This window comes from Myxocyprinus asiaticus, chromosome 45, assembly GCF_019703515.2.
Source record: "Myxocyprinus asiaticus isolate MX2 ecotype Aquarium Trade chromosome 45, UBuf_Myxa_2, whole genome shotgun sequence".
NCBI lineage: Eukaryota > Metazoa > Chordata > Actinopteri > Cypriniformes > Catostomidae > Myxocyprinus > Myxocyprinus asiaticus.
Window position 1 is genome coordinate 28,541,477 of NC_059388.1, and position 20,146 is coordinate 28,561,622.

General features: G+C 37.1%; 1 protein-coding gene across 2 annotated transcripts in view; it reads right to left on the minus strand.

Moving 5' to 3' along the window:
• Window positions 1–20,146, minus strand: part of LOC127434819 (cGMP-inhibited 3',5'-cyclic phosphodiesterase 3A-like) — a 144,959-nt gene that overhangs the window by 18,776 nt on the left and 106,037 nt on the right. For both annotated transcript variants that reach the window (XM_051687814.1, XM_051687813.1), the window contains exons 3-7: window positions 19,546–19,809; window positions 8,422–8,579; window positions 4,016–4,134; window positions 3,700–3,928; window positions 90–163 (exon numbers count right to left, since the gene is read on the minus strand). In XM_051687814.1, the coding sequence (XP_051543774.1) occupies window positions 90–163; window positions 3,700–3,928; window positions 4,016–4,134; window positions 8,422–8,579; window positions 19,546–19,809 (844 nt within the window). The remainder of the gene's footprint in view (window positions 1–89; window positions 164–3,699; window positions 3,929–4,015; window positions 4,135–8,421; window positions 8,580–19,545; window positions 19,810–20,146) is intronic.

Here is a 20,146-nt window from a genome sequence, read left to right on the forward strand (position 1 = left end):
CATGCAAAATGGATAATAAGTCAAATGCATCTAAATGCCAATTCAGCGACGGCCGTGCTCAGATGTGACAGACATGAGAGCAGCTTTACCTGACTGTTGGGTTCTGTCCCCCGCGTCTATAGATCCATCACCATGTCTCAGTTTACTGTAAGGCCGTCCACAGCTGGAACAAGACACATGAAGGAAACACAATTCATATTCTTGGATTTCAATGTGATGATTTCTTTGTCATTGTTGCCCATTATTGTGTGCATTTTCTCATCTGTGTACCATGGTATGTGTATTCACGATGTGATTTGTTGACTTTTAATGAATCAATCTTTCCTATGGAAGTAAAATGACTTAAATATTAAATAATTCAATAAATAATTCAATGCATAATAAAATCGTTACAAAATGATAACATTTAAAATTAATCAATAAATGTCCCTTGTATTTCATTACATTATTATTTTGCATCCATTTTCATTTTAGCATCTTTGGGTTGATTTTTCATTCAAATGAGAGCTTAGTGTCTTTTCAATTTCATTTTCAGGGTGACAGTTGTCGGCATGTCACTCAACAACTGATTTCTTTAGATCGATTTCGATTTCTTTGGACTTTCTGGTTAGTGAGTTTAGGCTTGAAAAGACACAAAGCTCATGCTTAAATGAAAAACCAACCCAAAGAGAAAGCTTAAATGAAAATGGATGCAAACTAGTGCTAAAATTAAGAACAAGGGACATTCATTTATTTAGTGATTTAATGATTAATGTAATAGTATTACTTATATTTTTAACAATTTCATTATGTATCAAATGATTTATTTAAATATTTAAATAATTATTTAATTATTTAATTTGGAGTAATTTGGCCCTCCATACTTGACAACCAAGGAGTGCATTTAAAAAAAAAAAAAACTAATACTAAGTACTACTACTAATAATAAATGAAATAAAAATTGTATTTCAAAATTGTTTTTCACCAAAAAGTGCTATTCAAAAAATAAAAGAAATAATAAAAAAAATATAATAATAATAATAATAATAATTCTAAAATAATAATAAAAAACTGATCTGACGCTTAAAGAGTGCATTTAATAATAATAATAATGATAAAAATAAATGAAATAAACTCTAAAATAAATAATTTTAAAAAATGCTTTGACTTTTGACAACCAAAGAGTGCATTTTAATATTAATAATAATTAGTAATATTAAATAATAATAATAAATGAAATAAAATTAATAAAATAATGGAAAAAAAAACAAAAAACACTTTGACTCTTGACAACAAAAGACTGCATTTAAATAATAATTAAATAAAAAATGAATAATACAAATAATAAAAAAGCACTCTTGACAGTTATGCACTTAAAATGGAAATCTTACAATAATTGCCCCATAGACTTGTTAAATGTAATAACTTTCTCCACCTCTGAAACACCGACATCAAATTCCCTCCAACCAGTTTTCTCGTTGAATATTCTTCACTCAGAAATGTCACATTAAAAAACATCATTTTGTAATGATATTACCCCAAAACATTCCTTTAAGAATAAAAAGACACATCTACAGTATAACTGTAAGCACTAAAATCATAACACCTTATGAGTTTCACAAAGAATGGCAAGGAAAAAGCGGATGCATATGTATTAATCTAATGCATATTTTAATATTTTGCACTGAAATTGAGAGATGTCCTCTCCGGGTGACTAGCCCCTGATCATATCTTGTGTGTGTGTTTGCTCGAGCTCTGGAGCAGGCATTGTCACTGTTGTTTAGTTTAGCTGTGTGAATTAGCAGGGCAGACAGAACCTAATCACGCCGATCCTTTATGCCCAGCATTCATTACAGGCAAAGGGGATGGTGACCTTGTCTCAGCGGCAGGGCATTACTGATCACAGCGAGTAAAACAAAGAGACAGAGACTGAGTGAGGGAGGACAGATAGGGATGTGAGCATGCACGTCGATCTGTTAATATTTAGACACAATGCAGGTGATTTTTTACAGTTAATGATCAGTGGTTGTTCAGTAACCACGTAATGGCCTGAAGCTTCAGGCTGCTGTTGTAGAACACCTTTGGAAACAGCAAACATGTGGGTTCAGCTTTAAGGAACTGTGCATCAAATGAATATTAACTCTTAAAAATACTCCTTAGTAGGCAAAATTCTGCAAAATAGCTCTGCAGATTTATGCAAAAATTCGTTCGGCCATCATTTACAAAATTCAACACAAATTCTGCTCCTTGCATGCTAGTCTATATGGATTTTCTGCTAATTTGTTATACTTTCAGCAACCAATAAGCGTGGAAAAGATAAGCGTAGAACTCTCAGCTCTGTTTAACACATTTTACCATACTATAGGCCACATCCACACCAATACGTTTTCGTTTGAAAACACATTGATTTCGCCATGTTTACACCTCACACCCATGCAAGGACAGCACTGTCCTCGACCGAAAACAGAGCGTTTCGAAAATGCTCTCCATTACTGCAAACTTTAGAAAACAATGACATTAGGAAACTACAAAAGTTTTCAAACTAAAAAAACGGATTAGTGTAAAAGTCATGGAAATTCCCACCACCGTGTCATTTTTAGCACATCTTAAATTCTGTATTGTGTTTAATAGAATTCTGTGGTGGAAATGATGCAGATGGAAATGACATTTTTAATGTTTTTGAAATAAAATGGCCAACTCTTATGCCTTTCTAAGACTAATTTCATAGCTACCCAGGAGGTGGTGGTGGCTCAGTGGGCTAAAGCACATAACTGGTAATCAGAAGGTTGCTGGTTCAATCCCCACAGCCACCACAATTGTGTCCTTGAGCAAGGCACTTAACTCCATGTTGCTCTAGGGGGATTGTCCCTGTAATAAGTGCACTGTAAGTCGCTTTGGATAAAAGCATCTGCCAAATGCATATATGTAAATACACATAATTTAATAATACTTTCATATAATTTGGCAAAATTAGAGCTTGATTTCAAATGACACCCTCCAAAAATATTATGATAACAAGTGATATTTACCTTGATTTTTCTGTTTTCTTCAAACATCTCTCATCTTATATTTCATCTCAAACATGCCCTTCACTGACACTTTTGAATGACTTGGTAAACAAATACACTAACTTTTGAAAAAAGTGTGGCGGAAATGATGCCACAACTGTGATAATCATAGTTTAAAACAAGTAATAATTACTGTAATATTTTTATAATGGATTTTCATTGTTTAATATTGAAAGTCTGGACCTGGGACAAGACTAAAACAGTAAAATCTGAACATAAATGTGATTTGAAAAGTACCAAAAATAAATAATGAAAAAAGTTTCCAAGTCAGTTTTAATGTGACCCTTATATGACAAAAAGAAAAGAAAAGTTCAAATCTGGTCGTTTTAATAAAAATCATCCCCTCTGACATGAAATTGCCCAAAGTTGAAGAAACACCCCTATATCTCCATCCTCTAGATATAACTTTGGTCCCTCCTTCAATGTAAGTCTTTTTCTTTTCATTTTATAGTTTGCCATACAAAAACTATTTGGAAATGTAAAAGCACACCTCTCTTCAATAAGCTGCACAAGTTGAGGTGTTATTCGTGCTTGTAGCAAAAACAGTGTGGAATGAGTCATATGCCAAAGTTTAATAATCCTTAAGTTTAGGGGCTTGTTCAAATCCTTAACCCAAAGTATGAGCAATAGTACTGAACTGAATGCTTCCTACCTGCTGCAGAGTGGAGGCGGCGCCCATTGTGTCGTACTGGGGCTGGGTGCGCTCTGACTGTGCGTTAAGGCTTTGTGGGGGCTCCTTGGTGGGGGTCCGTCCCCCTGTGGAAGTTCTGGGTCAAGCAGCTCCACTGAAGGGGTTTTGGTGGTGGGGCTGTTCAACGGTGTGCCCTGGACTGGGGGGGAGTGGCAAGGTGAGGCTAGAGGTGAGACGTTGGAAGGGTAACCTGTCAGAAAGCAGATACATCACATTGCATCACATCCAAAGACAATTGATCTTCTCTCACTTAACACACACAAACAAGGTACTTTACCTCTTCTACTCTTGCTATAGATGTGGTTGGTGGCTGAGGCAGCATATGAAGCAGACATGGACCTGCTCTTGGAGATAGTGAGCATCACGGTGTTGTTCCATGAATCAGTGTTCCCCAAACTGAAAAACATGAAGAAACACGTGGTTAATGTCATGTTTTCTTGAAAAAACTAAAACAAAATTAAGTCAACATGAAATCAAAATTGACCCTATTTACTTTCTTAATACATGTTCCTGGTCTTATTGTGCACAACTGATCAGTTCTAAATAAAAATATACACTGATGAGCCAAAACATTATGACACAGGTGAGGCGAATAACGTTGATCATCTCCCAAAAGGCCACATTTCAAGGTCTAGGAAGATTAGATGGTAAGCGAACAATCAGTTCTCGTAGTCAACGTGTTGAACGCAGGAGAAATGGGCAAGAGTAAAGACCTGAGCGACTTTAACAAGAGCCAAACTGTTATGGCCAGACGACTGGGTCAGAGCATCTCTGAAACGGCAAGGCTTGTGAGGTGCTCCCGTTCAGCAGTGGTGAGTACCTACCGACAGTGGTCCGAGGAGGGGCAAACCACAAACCGGCTACAGTGTGTTGGGCGCCCAAGGTTTATCGATGTGCAATGGTAATGAAGGCTATCCCATCTGGCCTTAACCGACTGCTGGGAAACCCTGGGTCCGACCATTCATGTGGATGTCAATTTGACATGTGCCACCTGCCTAAACATCATTGCAGACCAGGTACACCCCTTCATGGCAAAGGTATTCCCTGATGGCAGTGGCCTCTTTCAGCTGGATAATGCACCCTGCCACACTGCACACATTGTTCTGGAATGGTTTGAGGAACATGATGTTGCCCTGGCCTCGAAATTCCCAAGATCTCAATCCGATTGAGCATCTGTAGGATATGCTGTACCAACAAGTCCGATCCACGACGGCTCCACCTCGCCACTTACAGGACTTGAAGGATCTGCTGCTAATGTCTTGGTGCCAGATACCACAGGACACTTTAAGGGGTCTTGTAGAGTCCATACCTCGGCGGGTCAGTGCTGTTTTGGTGGCACATGGAGGACTAACAGCATATTAGCAGGTGGTCATAATGTTTTGGCTCATCGGTGTATGTCTAAAATGTCTAAGAATAAAATGTATTAACTTGCGCCGTCCCTGAAGCAACTTTTCAGTTGACGTCAACTAGGCCACTTTAAGGAATGTCATGGGTTCAATACAAGTTAAGCTCAATTAACAGCATTTGTGGCATAATGGCGATTACCACATTTTTTTTTATTTCAAATCGTCCCTAGTTTATAAAAATAAAATACAAAAATTGCAGTTACAGTGAGGCTAAATGCTCAGATACTCACTGTTTCAAAAGTATAGATACAAGATGTAAACATTATACATATTAAGATTATTTTAGTGCGATAAAATTGCTTACTAACCTTATTGGTGTAAAGTTATATCCAATATTACAACTTTGTTGTCATGATAATGAAACCCTGTAATGCTGGTATTGGATATAACTTTACACTGATAAGGTTAGTAAGCGATTTTATCACACTAAAATCATGCTAACACGTATAATATTAATGTTTTATGGCCACACTTTTGAAACGATGTGTATTTTAGCATTTATGGTCTGGCCCCATTCACTTCCATTGTAAGTGCCTTATTGTAAATGACATTTTTTTTCTTTTATTTTAATAAAGGATGGGCGAGTCGGAATTTTTATTTTTTTTTGGCAATCAACATTATGCCACAAATGCTGTTGATTGAACTTAACTTGTATTGAATCCGGAACATTCCTATAATTTTTAACCAAAGGGGCCAGAGGTTTTTATATATTTCTACAACTTTTACCACTGTTACCACTGTAACTGTGTCCACGAGGAAAACACTTCCACTTAACTGACACAATATGACACATCCTACCCCCTTCCACCACGAGATCCTTAACAAAATTTGCAAGATAAATTGACAAGTATCAATATTTTGATACTTTCCATTTAAAGCACCAATGTATATTTGGCAAATGCATAGCCAGTTATTTACGACAGTCCTTACTAGTCCAGAGCGTGCATGCAAAGACACTTTTTTTAGCCTGAATACACCTTGACTTACGTAACATAGCATTTCCTACCCCTCTCTGCCCTAGGGGACACAATGCACTTTCCGTGCATATAAAAAAGTCCGAGTGGCTTATTTTTGGAGAAGCGTTCAAACTTAAAATTTTCCTGCCAACTATAACGAACATGGCAAGGCAGGACCCCTGCTGTGGGAACACTCCACCGATATCCATTAGGACATTGTGCAGGAGAACTACCACTTTACAAACCAGCCTCAACATGGTCATGCAGTCAAACTCCTCCACCATGTGACCCTCTATTTCGACAGGCCCCGAATCTAAACACAAGGCTCTAGTGTCTCCTTATAAACTCGCTGTCTACACAGTGCAGATGGCTATCTGGATATCAGTATTAATGGGCTGAACTTTAGTTGCGCTCTATAACTCAAACTGAAATAAGAGATATAGAGGTGGAGAAATGCCCAAAGATGGACATTCTAAAATTTTAATCAAACACTGAGACGGAGTGAGTAAGACTCTTGAAAGTTCAAGTGCTCAAATAAGACGTACAACAGCTGTTCTCACAGGCAAAACACTATAAAACAAAAGACAATGATGACAAACAAAATAAAACCGAGGGCAAACGGATAAAAGTGGTAACACATGAATTCTGAGCAACTCTGAATTTTCAGAAAGTATGCATTTTTGCTTATTTATGTTGTGAAATTACACTTCATGAGTCACCACAAAAAGTCAACATGAAACAACATTCGCAACACATTTTATTCACATTTCTGAGTGAAACAGGATATTGTAGGGAGAATCTTGATTTTATCTTTGGATTTTGAAAAATAGTGCATGCTACATACCACAATGAAGCCAAGCAGCTGGAAGCTAAGAGGACTTGGTGACATCAGTTGAAAGGAAAAGTCATTTGAGAGACTGAGCAAGTTATTACATTTGGATGAAAGATGATGAAGACAATTTTTTTGCTTTGGAATAACGTGCACTGATGAATGATCATGAACATGCATTCAGAAAATAAACGGGGTCAATTTTGATTTTATGTTTACTTTAATCCTTATGGAGTAACATGAGATTAAAGGAATGTTCCATGTTCAATACAAGTTATGCTCAAATGACAGCGTTTGTGGCATCATAAAGTAATCCTCTTTTCTTGTTTATGTAAAAAAAAAAAAAAAAAAAAGCAAAAATTGCAGTTACAGTAAGGAATTTACAATGGAAATAAATCGTGCCAGTTCATAATCGCTAAAATATACATTATTTCAAAAGACACATATATTTTACATACTTTACATGATTTTAGTATGATAAAATGGTTATATCCAATATTACAACTTCATGTCATAATGATGTAGCACTAGAAAACCCTGTAATCTAAAGATTACAAAGAGTGGTTGTAAAGAGTAGAGTCTCTAGTTTCGTTTGATATGCCACTTTAAAAAATCTGTTCATTTTTTGCACGTCAGCGCCCTGATAAACATGATGTCCACATATGTGGACACTGGCACCGCATTTCCTCAAAAGTAAACAAAACATGTTATTTTGAATAACTTTCAACTCTAACACATCTGTGGGTCATTTCGCTTCATTTTAATATACATTTTGTTATGTTTAAATTTGTTATCACTGTGCAATACGATTCTATTCATTAACATTAGTTAATCCTATGTATATTTATAGTGCATTTTCACATTGAGAATCAATGGGTTCATCTAAAAGCTGAAAAATGTAGCTTTCAGAGGCTTTATATGGCGCTAGGATGAAAATAAAGTGCATTTCAAACTGTTCTGAGACCAGTGCAGACAGACGGCACACTGGAGGTTAAGTCATCCACTAAATAAGGAGCAAGGGAGCATCCTATATCTTTCTATGCAGTCAAGTGCATTCAATCCTAAAATCCAACCAAAAGTTCAGTTTCAGGCTGCAGATGATGTTTGAACCACTCAACATTTTTAGCAGATATGGGACAATGGAAATCAGTACATAGATTCAGAATTTTATAATGCTAATTTTTATTTGAACATGTTTGGCAGTGATTGGATAATGCTGGACATTACTTTGAATCAGAATAATTTATTCAGCTTTATGGAAAATCAGCTGTAATGTCTGTCACGTCTCAAAAACATGAATAACCAGCACTCCTGGAAACATAATAAACAATTTGATGAAAAATATATGACTTTATATAGCTTAAAGTTATTTAAAATTTCACAGTGTAGTCTCGCTGTCCACATAGTATATAAGTTCTTTACAGTAACAGTAACATGAGTCGAAATAATTTTTTGTGTTAATCAACAATATGCTGTCAAGGGATTTTGTTACCTGCTGGAAGGACCATCGTGAGGTGCTTTGATGCTGGCACTGCGGTCCCGTCTGACCGGCCCGGGTTCGAGGGTTGGTAGGCCCGTGGCTGAAGTGGTGGTGGTCCACGTGGAAGAGATTCGTCTCAAAAGCCCTGGAGGCAAACTCCTCCTTAAACGCTGTTATTCAAAGAGAAACATACATCAACTTTAGTGTAAAACAGGGATGACAGTGTAGCCTAACAGTTTGAGTCACAAATTCTCCGCTAAGGTCAGTTTTGAAACATGTCAAAAGTCAAATCACCAGTTATAATCCGACACCGACCCAGATAGAATAAAACCAGGAGTGTATGACAAACCAGAATGAACACTTTTTGGCATTGCATTTGTTAAACAAAGTGGTAGTTTACATTAAATTAGGACATACTGTTATGTAAATGATGTAAACCATTTAAAAATGCGGTGCAAGTTTATTTTTAGAGAGTGAGTCTGTGCGTTAAGCCAAACATCTGAGGACGGCAGATGATGGCGGTCCATCTGGGAATATAGAGACATCCCACAGAGGAAACTGGAAAGAGAACATATGGAAGACCCTGGAGAAATGTGTCTCTGCTCATTCTACTTACATCACAAGCTGTGAACCAATCAAAATTAAAAACCTTGGATAATTTGGTACAAGTATATGGTATCTGGATGCGGTTGCATACTTGCGTTAAGTACGTTTCTGGCCTTAGAAAATTACACCACGGTGTACAAAAAGTTTCAAAAATGCATTACCCTGAGAGTCAAGCCAGCGAAGAAACTCTCTTGACAGCTCATGAATATTTCAGACACTTTGCAGGGCTTCGGCCCACGTAGAGAACCAGAAGGCAAATCCGCATGCCCCCCACCCAATCTCCCTGCCACCCCCAGTGCTGCGCTCTCATCAGTACACGCCCTGGGCGTTCTGTGACACCGTCACCCCCACCATCACATTAAAGGAGACAGATGGGGTGACCACTGGGGTCAGAGGGCAAAGATAGTTTCTATTTTCAGCTCCCGGAAATTCCCATTCATCAATCTATGGCCAAAAAACATCTCTGATACAGGCTTCTGATATTAATTCAGCCAGAATGGCTGTCAGCAGATGTTGGAAGGAACATGTTTGAGTAGATATAACAGGGCCTCATGTCTGGAAAGGTGCTCGGGACGTGCGTCTGCTCTCTCTTGCTGTAGTGCGCTTTCTCTGTTTTTTGTTCTCTCATTCAGACAGACTGTCAGTGAGAGAGCGGTTCAATGCTCAGTCTGCTGTGAGCCGAGTCGGGTCTGATCAGGGTTCTGCACTGTCTGATAGAACCATTCTCTTTTCTGGTGTGACAGCTTGGAGTTTTGTTCCCCATCATGGGCAAAACATTCCTACACTCTGCGTTAACCTACCGTATGGTGAATCTCACGAAACCCGTTAAATTCTTCAGCACGTTAGATGCTTCACAAAAAAACATTTGTCTTAAGATGGCTATTTAATATCTTTTGCTTTAGTGTGTCAATAGGAAATTTCAACTTTAGATTTACAAACATTCCTTCTGCAAACAGATTGAACAGAAGTAGATCAGAGTCAGATGGCATGACCCCAAAATAGCCCGTATCTCAACATCATTGAGTCAGTCTGGGATTACATGAAAAAACAGAAGCAATTGAGACTAAATACAAAAAAACTGTGGTGAATTCTCCAAGATGCTTGGAACAACCCACCTGCCAACAACCTTGAAAAACTGTGCGCAAGTATACCTACTGTAGGAGAACTGGAGCTGTTTTAAAGGCACAGAGTGATTACACCAAATACTGATTTAGTGTTTTTGCTAACTGTTAAATGAAAACTATTCATGGCATTCATTTTTAAAACATTCTCACTATAGAATATTTTCCCCACAACTGCCTAAAACTGTTGTATGTTACTGTATTTCATCCTAAAATAAAAAAATAATAAAATGTATTATTTTTAGGACAATTTGTGCATTGTTATATTTTGCATGCCAATTAAGTACATTTTTCTCTTTAATGTAATGAGAAAAAAACTCTAATTACTGTAATGCATAATTATGATTTGTTTTTCTAATTATATGCTTGTCCTAGACTTAAAAATACAACCCCATGTTGATCTCATTGGTTAATTTATATAACAGAATGACCATATTGCGTAATTTTATGACGTAAAACATTAAATACTGCTGTAAATATATTTAGCTCAAAGAAAATTAGGCTATTTAGGACAATTTTATTTATTTTTTGCATTTATGATTATTTACAAATAATAAAATGTATTGATTTATTGTGATTATTATGATAATTTTTCATGACAATTAAGTGCATTTTCCTCATTAATATAATGTAAAATAAAACTTATTCTCATTACTCTAATGCATAACAAATTATGATTTTTTTTTTATTTTTTATTATTACCTAATGAACTATTATTATTATTATTATTATTATTATTATTAACCAAAGTTCCCAAGGAAGGACATATTTCACTCACAAATAATAATAAAAAACAAAATAATAAATAATAATATATTTAAATATATTTAAAAAAATGCTTTATAATATTATTTTGCATGACAGTTAAGTCATTTTGCTCATTAGGCAATACAAAATCCCTTTTCATTACAGTAATGCAATAATAAATTATGATATATTTTTCAAATTATTCTTGCCCTAGACTTCGAAAAATACAACCCCATGTTAATGTCATAGTTTATTTTATACAAAATAATAAACATATTGCATAATATTATGAACAGGGGTGTAAAAAGTACTCTGAAATTATACTTAAGTGAAAGTATGGATACTGAGTGAAACTTTTACTCAATTAAACGTCCAAGTATCTAGCCAAAAAACATACTTGAGTGAGAGTAAAAAAGTATTCACATTAAATTGTACTCAAGTATTCAAAAGCAACTTTTTTCCTGAAAGAGGAGATTGTGTGAGAATTCGATTAGTTAAGATGCCTTTTTACTGTCTCTGACAACTGTCATATTTCTCACCCAGTGGCATTTGCAACCTGGTCATTGAATTATGTTACAATAACTACATTTTTGCAAAATGATTTTTAAGTGGCCTGTTGTACTGGTGGAATGAACACAAGAGGCACTAAAACAACAATGACTTTCATCCCCTTTCACTTATATCATGAGTAAATTGCAGATTATCAGTTCTTGAACACTTATTTTTCACCCTGTTCCTCACACAATGCTGTCTTATGACATCTAAACACTTTTACTATAATGCATGACTCAATTTAACGTTTGCAATACATAATCAACTACATTTACAAGCTTGTTTAAGTGTGATCAAATTGCACGATAGCTCAACTGATAGTGTTGCATATGCGATACAAAAAGCTTTGAAGAAAGTTAGTAATGTTGTTGGTTTTGTAAATTGTTTTTTGAGGTTTGCTATTAAACCTTGCTTTTGAGCAGATGGATGAATTCAATAAAATTCATATTAATATTTACTCAGATTCCATAATTTTTATTATCATTATTATCATTATTGCGATTTTATTTATCATGACAAATAAGTACATTTTTCTCCTCATTAATGCAACACGAAAAAAACGTATTCTCATTACTGTGATGCATAATAAATTATGATATATTTGTTTAATTATTACCTGCTGAACTGTAATTATTACTCTAAGTATTACCTAAAGAACCGAACAAACTTCACTAAAATGCCATGTGGTCACTTTCTGATTTCCATATGGATAGCAGTGAGCAAAAGCCAACAAAAAGCATTGAAATGAGGATGTGCGAGTCAAATTTTCCAGCCACAATTTAAGAAAGCATTTTTGTCTAAACAAGCCTCTTACAGGAAGCTAACAACACACCCCCAAGTATGGGCAACATCGTTTTAGTCGTTTTAAAGCAAAATAACAGTGATTACAGGTATATAAAAATCTCCAGAGCTGTGAAATTGCTCCAGTAATATTATTAGCATTTTTTTTTTTTTTTTTTTTGTACATTCAGAAACAACAGCTTCCAAGGAACTATGCTTTACTACAAATAAATTATTGTCCTAGATATACAACCTTTTATTGATGTCATTGTTTATCTTATACAAAAGAATAACCATATTGCCTAATTTTATGACAAAACATTAAATACTGTTATAAAGATATGGTTAAAAATACATTGGCAAAGCAGCTGTGCACTGCACTAATGGCACAAACTAAGGCTGAGCAGATTTTTGATATCATCGCAAAGATTTGAATGCACACTTTTATTAATTAACCATTAACTTTCCTAAAGCGTGTATCATACTGATTTTGCAATCCCTCCTTGTCTCACGACTCGTAAGTCTAACAGCACTAAGACAAAAATGTTAATACAGAGGATCTGATTTAAACTTCAGCATGTTGCAATAGTTAACAAGTTCTATTAATAACCTGAATTAATTTCATTGAATTCAAAACTCAGTATTCTATTTGCTCGATTTGCTGTTCGTCATCACTAAAATCTGTTTACACGAGTCCCAGTGTGGCTTTTTTTTTTTTTCATATAATACATTTTTATTTATTTTTTTTAGTTTTAATGTGTTTAGTGAACATTTTTAGTCTATTTGGCAACAATGGCTGTTTGGTTGGAATCATGGTTCCCCTATTAAGTCACTTCAGAGCAGATTTCGATCAGTCACAACATTAAAACCAACTGTCTAATATTGTGTAGGTCCCCCTCGTGCCGCCAAAACAGAGCCAAATTGCATCTCAGAATAGCATTCTGAGATTATATTCTTCTCACCACAATTGTACAGAGAGGTAATCCGAGTTACCGTAGACTATGTCAGTTCGAACCAGTCTAGCCATTCTCTGTTGACCTCTCTCATCAACAAGGCGTTTCCGTCCACAGAACTGCCGCTCACTGGATGATTTTTGTTTTTGGCACCATTCGGAGTAAATTCTAGAGACTGTTATGTGTGAAAATCCCAGCAGATCAGCAGTTACAGAAATACTCAAATCAGCCCATCTGACACCAACAATCATGCCACGCTCCAAATCACTGAGATCACATTTTTTTCCCCATTCTGATGGTTGATGTGAACATTAACTGAAGCTCATGACCCGTATATGCATGATTTTATGCACTGCACTCCTGCCACACGATTAGCTGATTAGATAATCACATGGATGATTGTTGGTGCCAGATGGGCTGATTTGAGTATTTCTGTAACTGCTGATCTCCTGGGATTTTCACACATAACAGTCTCTAGAATTTACTCAGAATGGTGCCAAAAACAAAACAAAAAACATCCAGTGAGCGGCAGTTCTGTGGACGGAAACGGCAATTGCGGTGAGAAGAATATAATCTCAGAATGCTATTCTGAGATGCGGGTTGGCGCTGATTTGGTGGCATGAGGGGGACCTGCACAATAATAGGCAGGTGGTTTTAATGTTGTGGCTAATTTTTTTATATATACTGTATGATATATATATATATATATTAAAATATGTAATATAATTGAAAAACTGAAAAATATATAATAATGTTGTTGTTGTTTTTTTATAGCTATATGTCCAATACTAGTACAAAATGTCATGTTAAAAAAAAAGCAACAGGGAATATGAATATTCCAGCCCCGGAGAGTGCAGTGAACCACTCAATTCAGAAACTTTCCTATTAGAACTCCATTAACATTTAAACTTCTGGGACAAATGTATGCACTAGCTTTACACCCTAAAGTAGGAAAATACTGGAGGAATCAGTCTTTAAGTCTGAACAGTACTTCCTAAATTGGTTGTCCATGCATATATAAAGGTTCAAAATTTTCAACTTTTTAACCAGCTCTAAAAGCGCCCAAGAGAAATGGAAACACAATCACCTGTACCGCAATATCTAGGTAACCAGGAATGTTACACCTTTGACTGTTTTGGGAAAGTGTTTTTCTTTTTCTGAACTAAAATATACAGGAAAAGTGATTTGGGATTTATGTGAAAAAGCCCTCTTTCCTGTCAAGGGCAAAGCTAATGCACCACTGCCAAATTGGACACCCAGACTGGCCACAAGTATTTCCTCCGAGAGGGAAAAGAGAGCTGCCGCTCACCGTGACCTTCTACGAATCATGTCACCATCCCTGGAACCTGAATCGTTCCTTGCGTTTCATGCCGTTTGTATTCCAATATTTTCACTGTTGACACAGCTGCAAGACTGACAGATAAAACAGAGTGCAAAGAACCAGACTCGCTTATGTTTTCCTTCATGCTGACTGCCAAAATATCACATTATATATGCTGCAGAAAAAAATGGCGTCCGGATGGCTGGCAGAACTCATAGCGCAGCTTTAAGTGACCTACATATGGGCTAGCCGTAATGAATGGGGTTTAATAAACATCTCTTAATGCTGTTTGCTAAGCACTGCAGCATGGGAAAGGAGTTGTGCAGGGATGGTGTCGGTACCGATAGTGACTTTTGCCTCACCTAATCCTTAAGTGCTGGCATGCATTTTTAACTGCAGTGCTAGTTAAACATTAAAAGGCTTCTGTGAGAATGTGCGTCATTGTCCGCTACATTAGAGACCAGCCATGCTGCCGTGAATGAGGCAGGAACGTGTGTGTGTTTGTGATGAGAGATGGAGAACATTGGCCGTGGCAGTAAACCATCAAACACAATGGAGTCCTTTTCCTTTGTCTCAAAGTCTTGACTGGTTCCAGCAAGATAACATGAGCCATTTAGGAAATATAGAATACAATTATGTAAAAACACCATAGCTGAGGAAAACAATTCATTTTCACAAACGGAAACCTAATTGACCCTGTGCTAAGCTCCACCCCTCGGTTACTGTTGCTTGCTAAGACAAGCTTCACTAGGAATGAATAGGAGATTTGCGCAAAAGGGTGACTATCAGTCAAATGTGCAGATTAAGTGGTCAAATTTTAATGGATATTAATTCTTTGTGGGCTGGAATGAAGTGTGAAATTTGTGTCTCTTTTTTTTTCTTCCAATGTTAAAGTACTTTCTCGTTACCAGTTAAAGAGAACACTATATGTGTAAGACATTTGTAGGTTAAATCGTAGGGTAACCTTTTTGATAACATTATTTTAATATGGCAGTGATTGTGAATCAGAATCAATGCAGAAGTGATGCCAATGCAAAAAGCATTGCGAATGAATCAACACTCCCAAACTACTTATATATTTGGATATTTAGCAATAAACTTAAAATATACTCTCACTATATACAGTAAGTGAACTGTCTTATCAGCCTGAAAATTACATGGCTGTGGCTACATTTCTGCAAAATTATATTACATGAGGCCAAAGTATACTTTGGTTGCCCACGTTGCTGATTCCTCCACGCACAGTATGCATGATGCAAATTTTGTCATCAGCACAGTCGCGCGACATCACTTGCATGAGTTTCCTCAGTTGGGCTTCACTCAATATTACGGCGGCCAGCGGAGACCACAAAACTTATGTGACCCTTTGAATTCTACTGAGAATATTTTCCTTTAACGTGCTATATTGAGGAAGCCGAACCTCTCAAACTGTCGAGGTAAAGAGACTACAGTATGCCACTGTCAGGTGTATTTTGTTGAGTCATGTCTTTTATTTTGAAATTCTAGTTCCTGTTTCATGTCATGTGTTCCTGTTTCCCTTGTCATGTGATTTCTGTTTTCCCTCCATGTTCATGTGTCATGTTTTCATTGGTTTATTGTTTAATTAGCTTGTTATGAGTTCTGTTTGTTCATTGGTTTATGTTCTCCCATGTCTTGTATTTAAGCCCTCATGTTTTCATTGTCTCTTTGTCAAGTATTGTATGTGATGAATGTGTTTGATACGCTGTAGTCAAGTCAAGTCAAGTCAAGTCAAGTCAAATCAAATCTAGTCCATGTTTTGTTTTGTTTTGTAGTCAGGGTTATTGGTTTCACGTTTATTAATAAACTGCACTTGGGTTCTTCATCTCATCATCGTCTTCATCATTGCCATCATTGTCAGCAGCCAGCATACGTTACAGCCACGCATCAACATCCATTACAAGTTTTTTAAAATACACCTCATCATCCAAACTAATATGTTTTTACTGAAGTAGCACCAACTAGTAACTGGTATAGATGCATATTAAATCAATTAGGGCGTATCTATAAGACTTAATAATTAAAGCCCCAATATACTTCATACAAAATCGAAGAACAAATGGGTTTGATGTAATTTAGAACGAAATCTAGCCAAAAGGAAGGTGTTTTTGCATTCATTTCGGTGGTTTAAAACAGCTTGCTGGGGCGAACTTTTATGAAAATGTATTACCGGCAACTAAACACCTTCTTACTGCCATTGGTCAATGTCATCGGTAGGTGTGACCTGGAGCTCCACTTACCTTAAGGCCGACAGATAATTCTGTTATCGTTGTTCTGACATTAACGCTGTTAGCGCTGAGCTGGAGCTGGTACCTACCTACTGATTTTTATATGTTTTTGTTTAATTGGTCTACAAAAGGAATCAAATCTACTCAAATACTCACAAGTGCCCATTCACTCATGCCATCTACCCAAAGTAAGATATGCCTCTTATAATTGTTTTGTTGTCTGTATTTTACCCATTAACACTCTTTTATACACCCATTTTTTCAGTATTATCAGTGTCATCTTAACTGACAATAACAGAGTGTAAACGGCGCATATGATGGCCGCATATAGCATGTTAGCGCATTAGCGTCATGAATTCAGAATGTAAACAAGTCAAATGAAAAATGATCTAATGTATATATATATAAATATATATATATATATATATTACTTTGAATCATCATCGAGTGCTTAAAACAGCTTCTTTGAATGACCTCCCGTGAATTCTTCTCATAGAATGAGGCATAAAGTCATTGACAATACATTTTGTTGTCACATTAATGCCATGAGTGTCCTCATAATTAAGGGTACGTTTACACGACAACGATGTACTAAAAACTGAAAAGTTTTTCTTTTGCGTTTTTGAAAAGATTCGCGTACAGACGACAACGTTGTCAAAACGATCCCCGTTCACACGGATCTGGGAAAACGCCGAATGCATGCCAGGCCAGTAGTTGGCGATGTCACTTGTAAAGAAACACTATGCGCCTACGCACATAAGCATTCTTCCACGATCGCCAATGAAGATGGCGATCGCTGGTCGTAGTAGTGATGAGTAAATCTACACTTTGCTGGAGAAGCTTCAATAAACTCAAAATCTTGAGCTTATCTTAACACAGTCCTGTAGTCTGCCATTGTTGTTTTGAATGTCTCGTGCACTGTTTTGAAGTACTCGTGCGCATGCATATAGACTGAACACGTAATATGCGTGCGCATGACATTTTTGTATGTTTACACGGAGACGATAATGGCATTGTTTTCAAAAACTTGCACTTTGAAACCCGTTGTCGTGTAAATGAACAGCCAAAACGCACAAAAAGTTTTCCATTTTTAGTTGAAAATGTTGTTGTGTAAAAGGCCCATACATGTACCTCTAAATGCCTCCCATAGCGGTGTGGCGGGTGTCTGAATGTTCGCAAACAGTATACTGTTGCTCGACTCTTTCGAACTTCTTTTTACCCCTGAAGGAAGAACGCAGAAGAACTTCTCTGGAGGTATATCCGGACCTTTATTCGGCCATCATACACTCACCTTTATCTTGATCCAAACCCACAGGACTTTCTTTCTTCCATCATTGGAAAAAAGATTCATTAATTTTTCTATTTAATAGAAAAAGGTGCAATGAAAGTAAATGGTGAAAGTTGCAGTTAAAGGTTTATAAATGTGTTTAGGCTATTAGTTTTTCATTACAAATACTGTTTATTTATTTTTTTTAGAAAGACTATCTACATTGACCTAACCACAGCCATCCATGGTCTGACCTGTGCTTATGGCCTTATCATTACAAATGCCACTTAAAAAAAAAAAAAAAAAAAAGAAAAAACATTGTAAACTTTCATATAGGCAAGTACATTTTAGAATGGTTACAGGGGTTAAAAGGGTTTAAAATCTGGACTTCCATGGATGAAAGGACAAATTATTGACAAAATGTTCTACCTGTTCTACACTAGTCCTGTTCTAACTGGCTGTGTTTACCTTCAGATATTCTAAAGGTAACATAAATCCTTAGGCTTGTGTCCTGCTGAACTCGTTTTATCACTTTTGGTGGGGCAGGGATTTTGGCTAGTTAAAATGCTGAGGGGCTAGTGACTTTGGAACACCACTAGCCACAGTGGCCGGTGAGCCAAAAAGTTTGTCAAGCCCTGATCACAAAGCAGTTGTAGTGGGCATGCATCCAACACGTTTGTATTCGTTCATGGTCAAGCAGTTTCAAGGTGAAATGTCCATTGTGTGGTGATAAAAGCTAATTAAATGTTCTCCAAACAGATTAGGTTTTTTTAAAGTGAATGTTCTATCTAGTTTTAAATAATAAAAAAAAAAGTACCTCCCTACACTAAACCTTAAACCTAAACCTAACCGATAGTGTCATAGTGCTTCTGTTAAACTTTGGCTCACGTGTCGACTCATAAGCTCTTCAGGACTCGTACCCTTGTCCGACCAAGCGAATGTTAAAATGTATCATCATGCACTATAGTAAAAGTGTTTACATGTCATAAGTTAGTACTGTGTGAGAAACAGAGCGAAGAGTACATGTTTATAAACTGATAATCCGCCGTTTTACTCGTGATTTGTGTAAAAGTGAATAAAAGCGCCTCTAGTGTTCATCCCACCAGGAAACTGCCGTGTTACGTACATCGAGCCATGTAAAAATCATCTTGCAAAAATGTAGGTATAGTGACATGATTCTTTGAGACCAGGTTTTCATTAAATAGTTCAATTATGTCATTCGCAATACTTCATGGGATGAGTAGTTTATACACTCACAGTTCATGTACCTTTTTTCCCCAATTAAAAAAAAGGTTGTAATGCTGTGATTCATCTGGTTGATTTGGTTCATGGCTTAGAACTTGATTGAATAATTTCCTGAAATCCCTATGAAGAAAATGAATTGGAAAGACAGTTCCAGAACCAATGTCATTGAGAAACGGGCAGTCACTGTTGAGCTTGGCAACAGTTATGGCGGTCGATACAGCCACAAACACACAACTGTTGTTCCAAAAACATGGCAGTCGTTCCTCATCCTGGTACCTGAGCGAGGGTGTCACCTTACCTTGGGGATGGCCAGCCTCTCTCCCTTCTCCGGCACCTCCTCTGAGTCGGAGCACGTGTGTCCGTCGCTGAAGGCCAGCAGGGGGCTCAGGCGTGGCCGGTGGTGCAGCGGTTGGAAGGTGAGCTGTGTGCTGAGCAGGTTACTGACGGCCCGCAGCGTGCTGCAGGTGTTGGGTGGGAGGGAGGGGTCTGCTAGCAGATCTGAGATCAGACCGTGGGCCTCACCCATCACAGCAATGTCCACATTCACACTGGTGCCAGATGACTGAGAAGAGAGAGAGAAAGAGAGAAAGAGAGGGAGACAGAAAAAAAAGCAACGTTAGCTCATCTGCACCTCAACGGTGACGCGATGCAGCACTGACGTAACGGCACACTGACGCAAAGAGTGACGCGGCACTGCTACACAAGGGAACGAGAGACAGAGAGAGAGATTTTGAGGGCAAGAGAGAAGGCGGTCACTAGAAGTACAGGAGAAACAAGCCCATAAACAGAAAGAGGAGATGAGAATAGAATTAAGTGTTCACAGTTTCATCTTACTCTGTCACTCTCTGTTTCCCACACACAAGTGTCTGAAATTGCTCCTTTTTCCCTATATAGTGCAC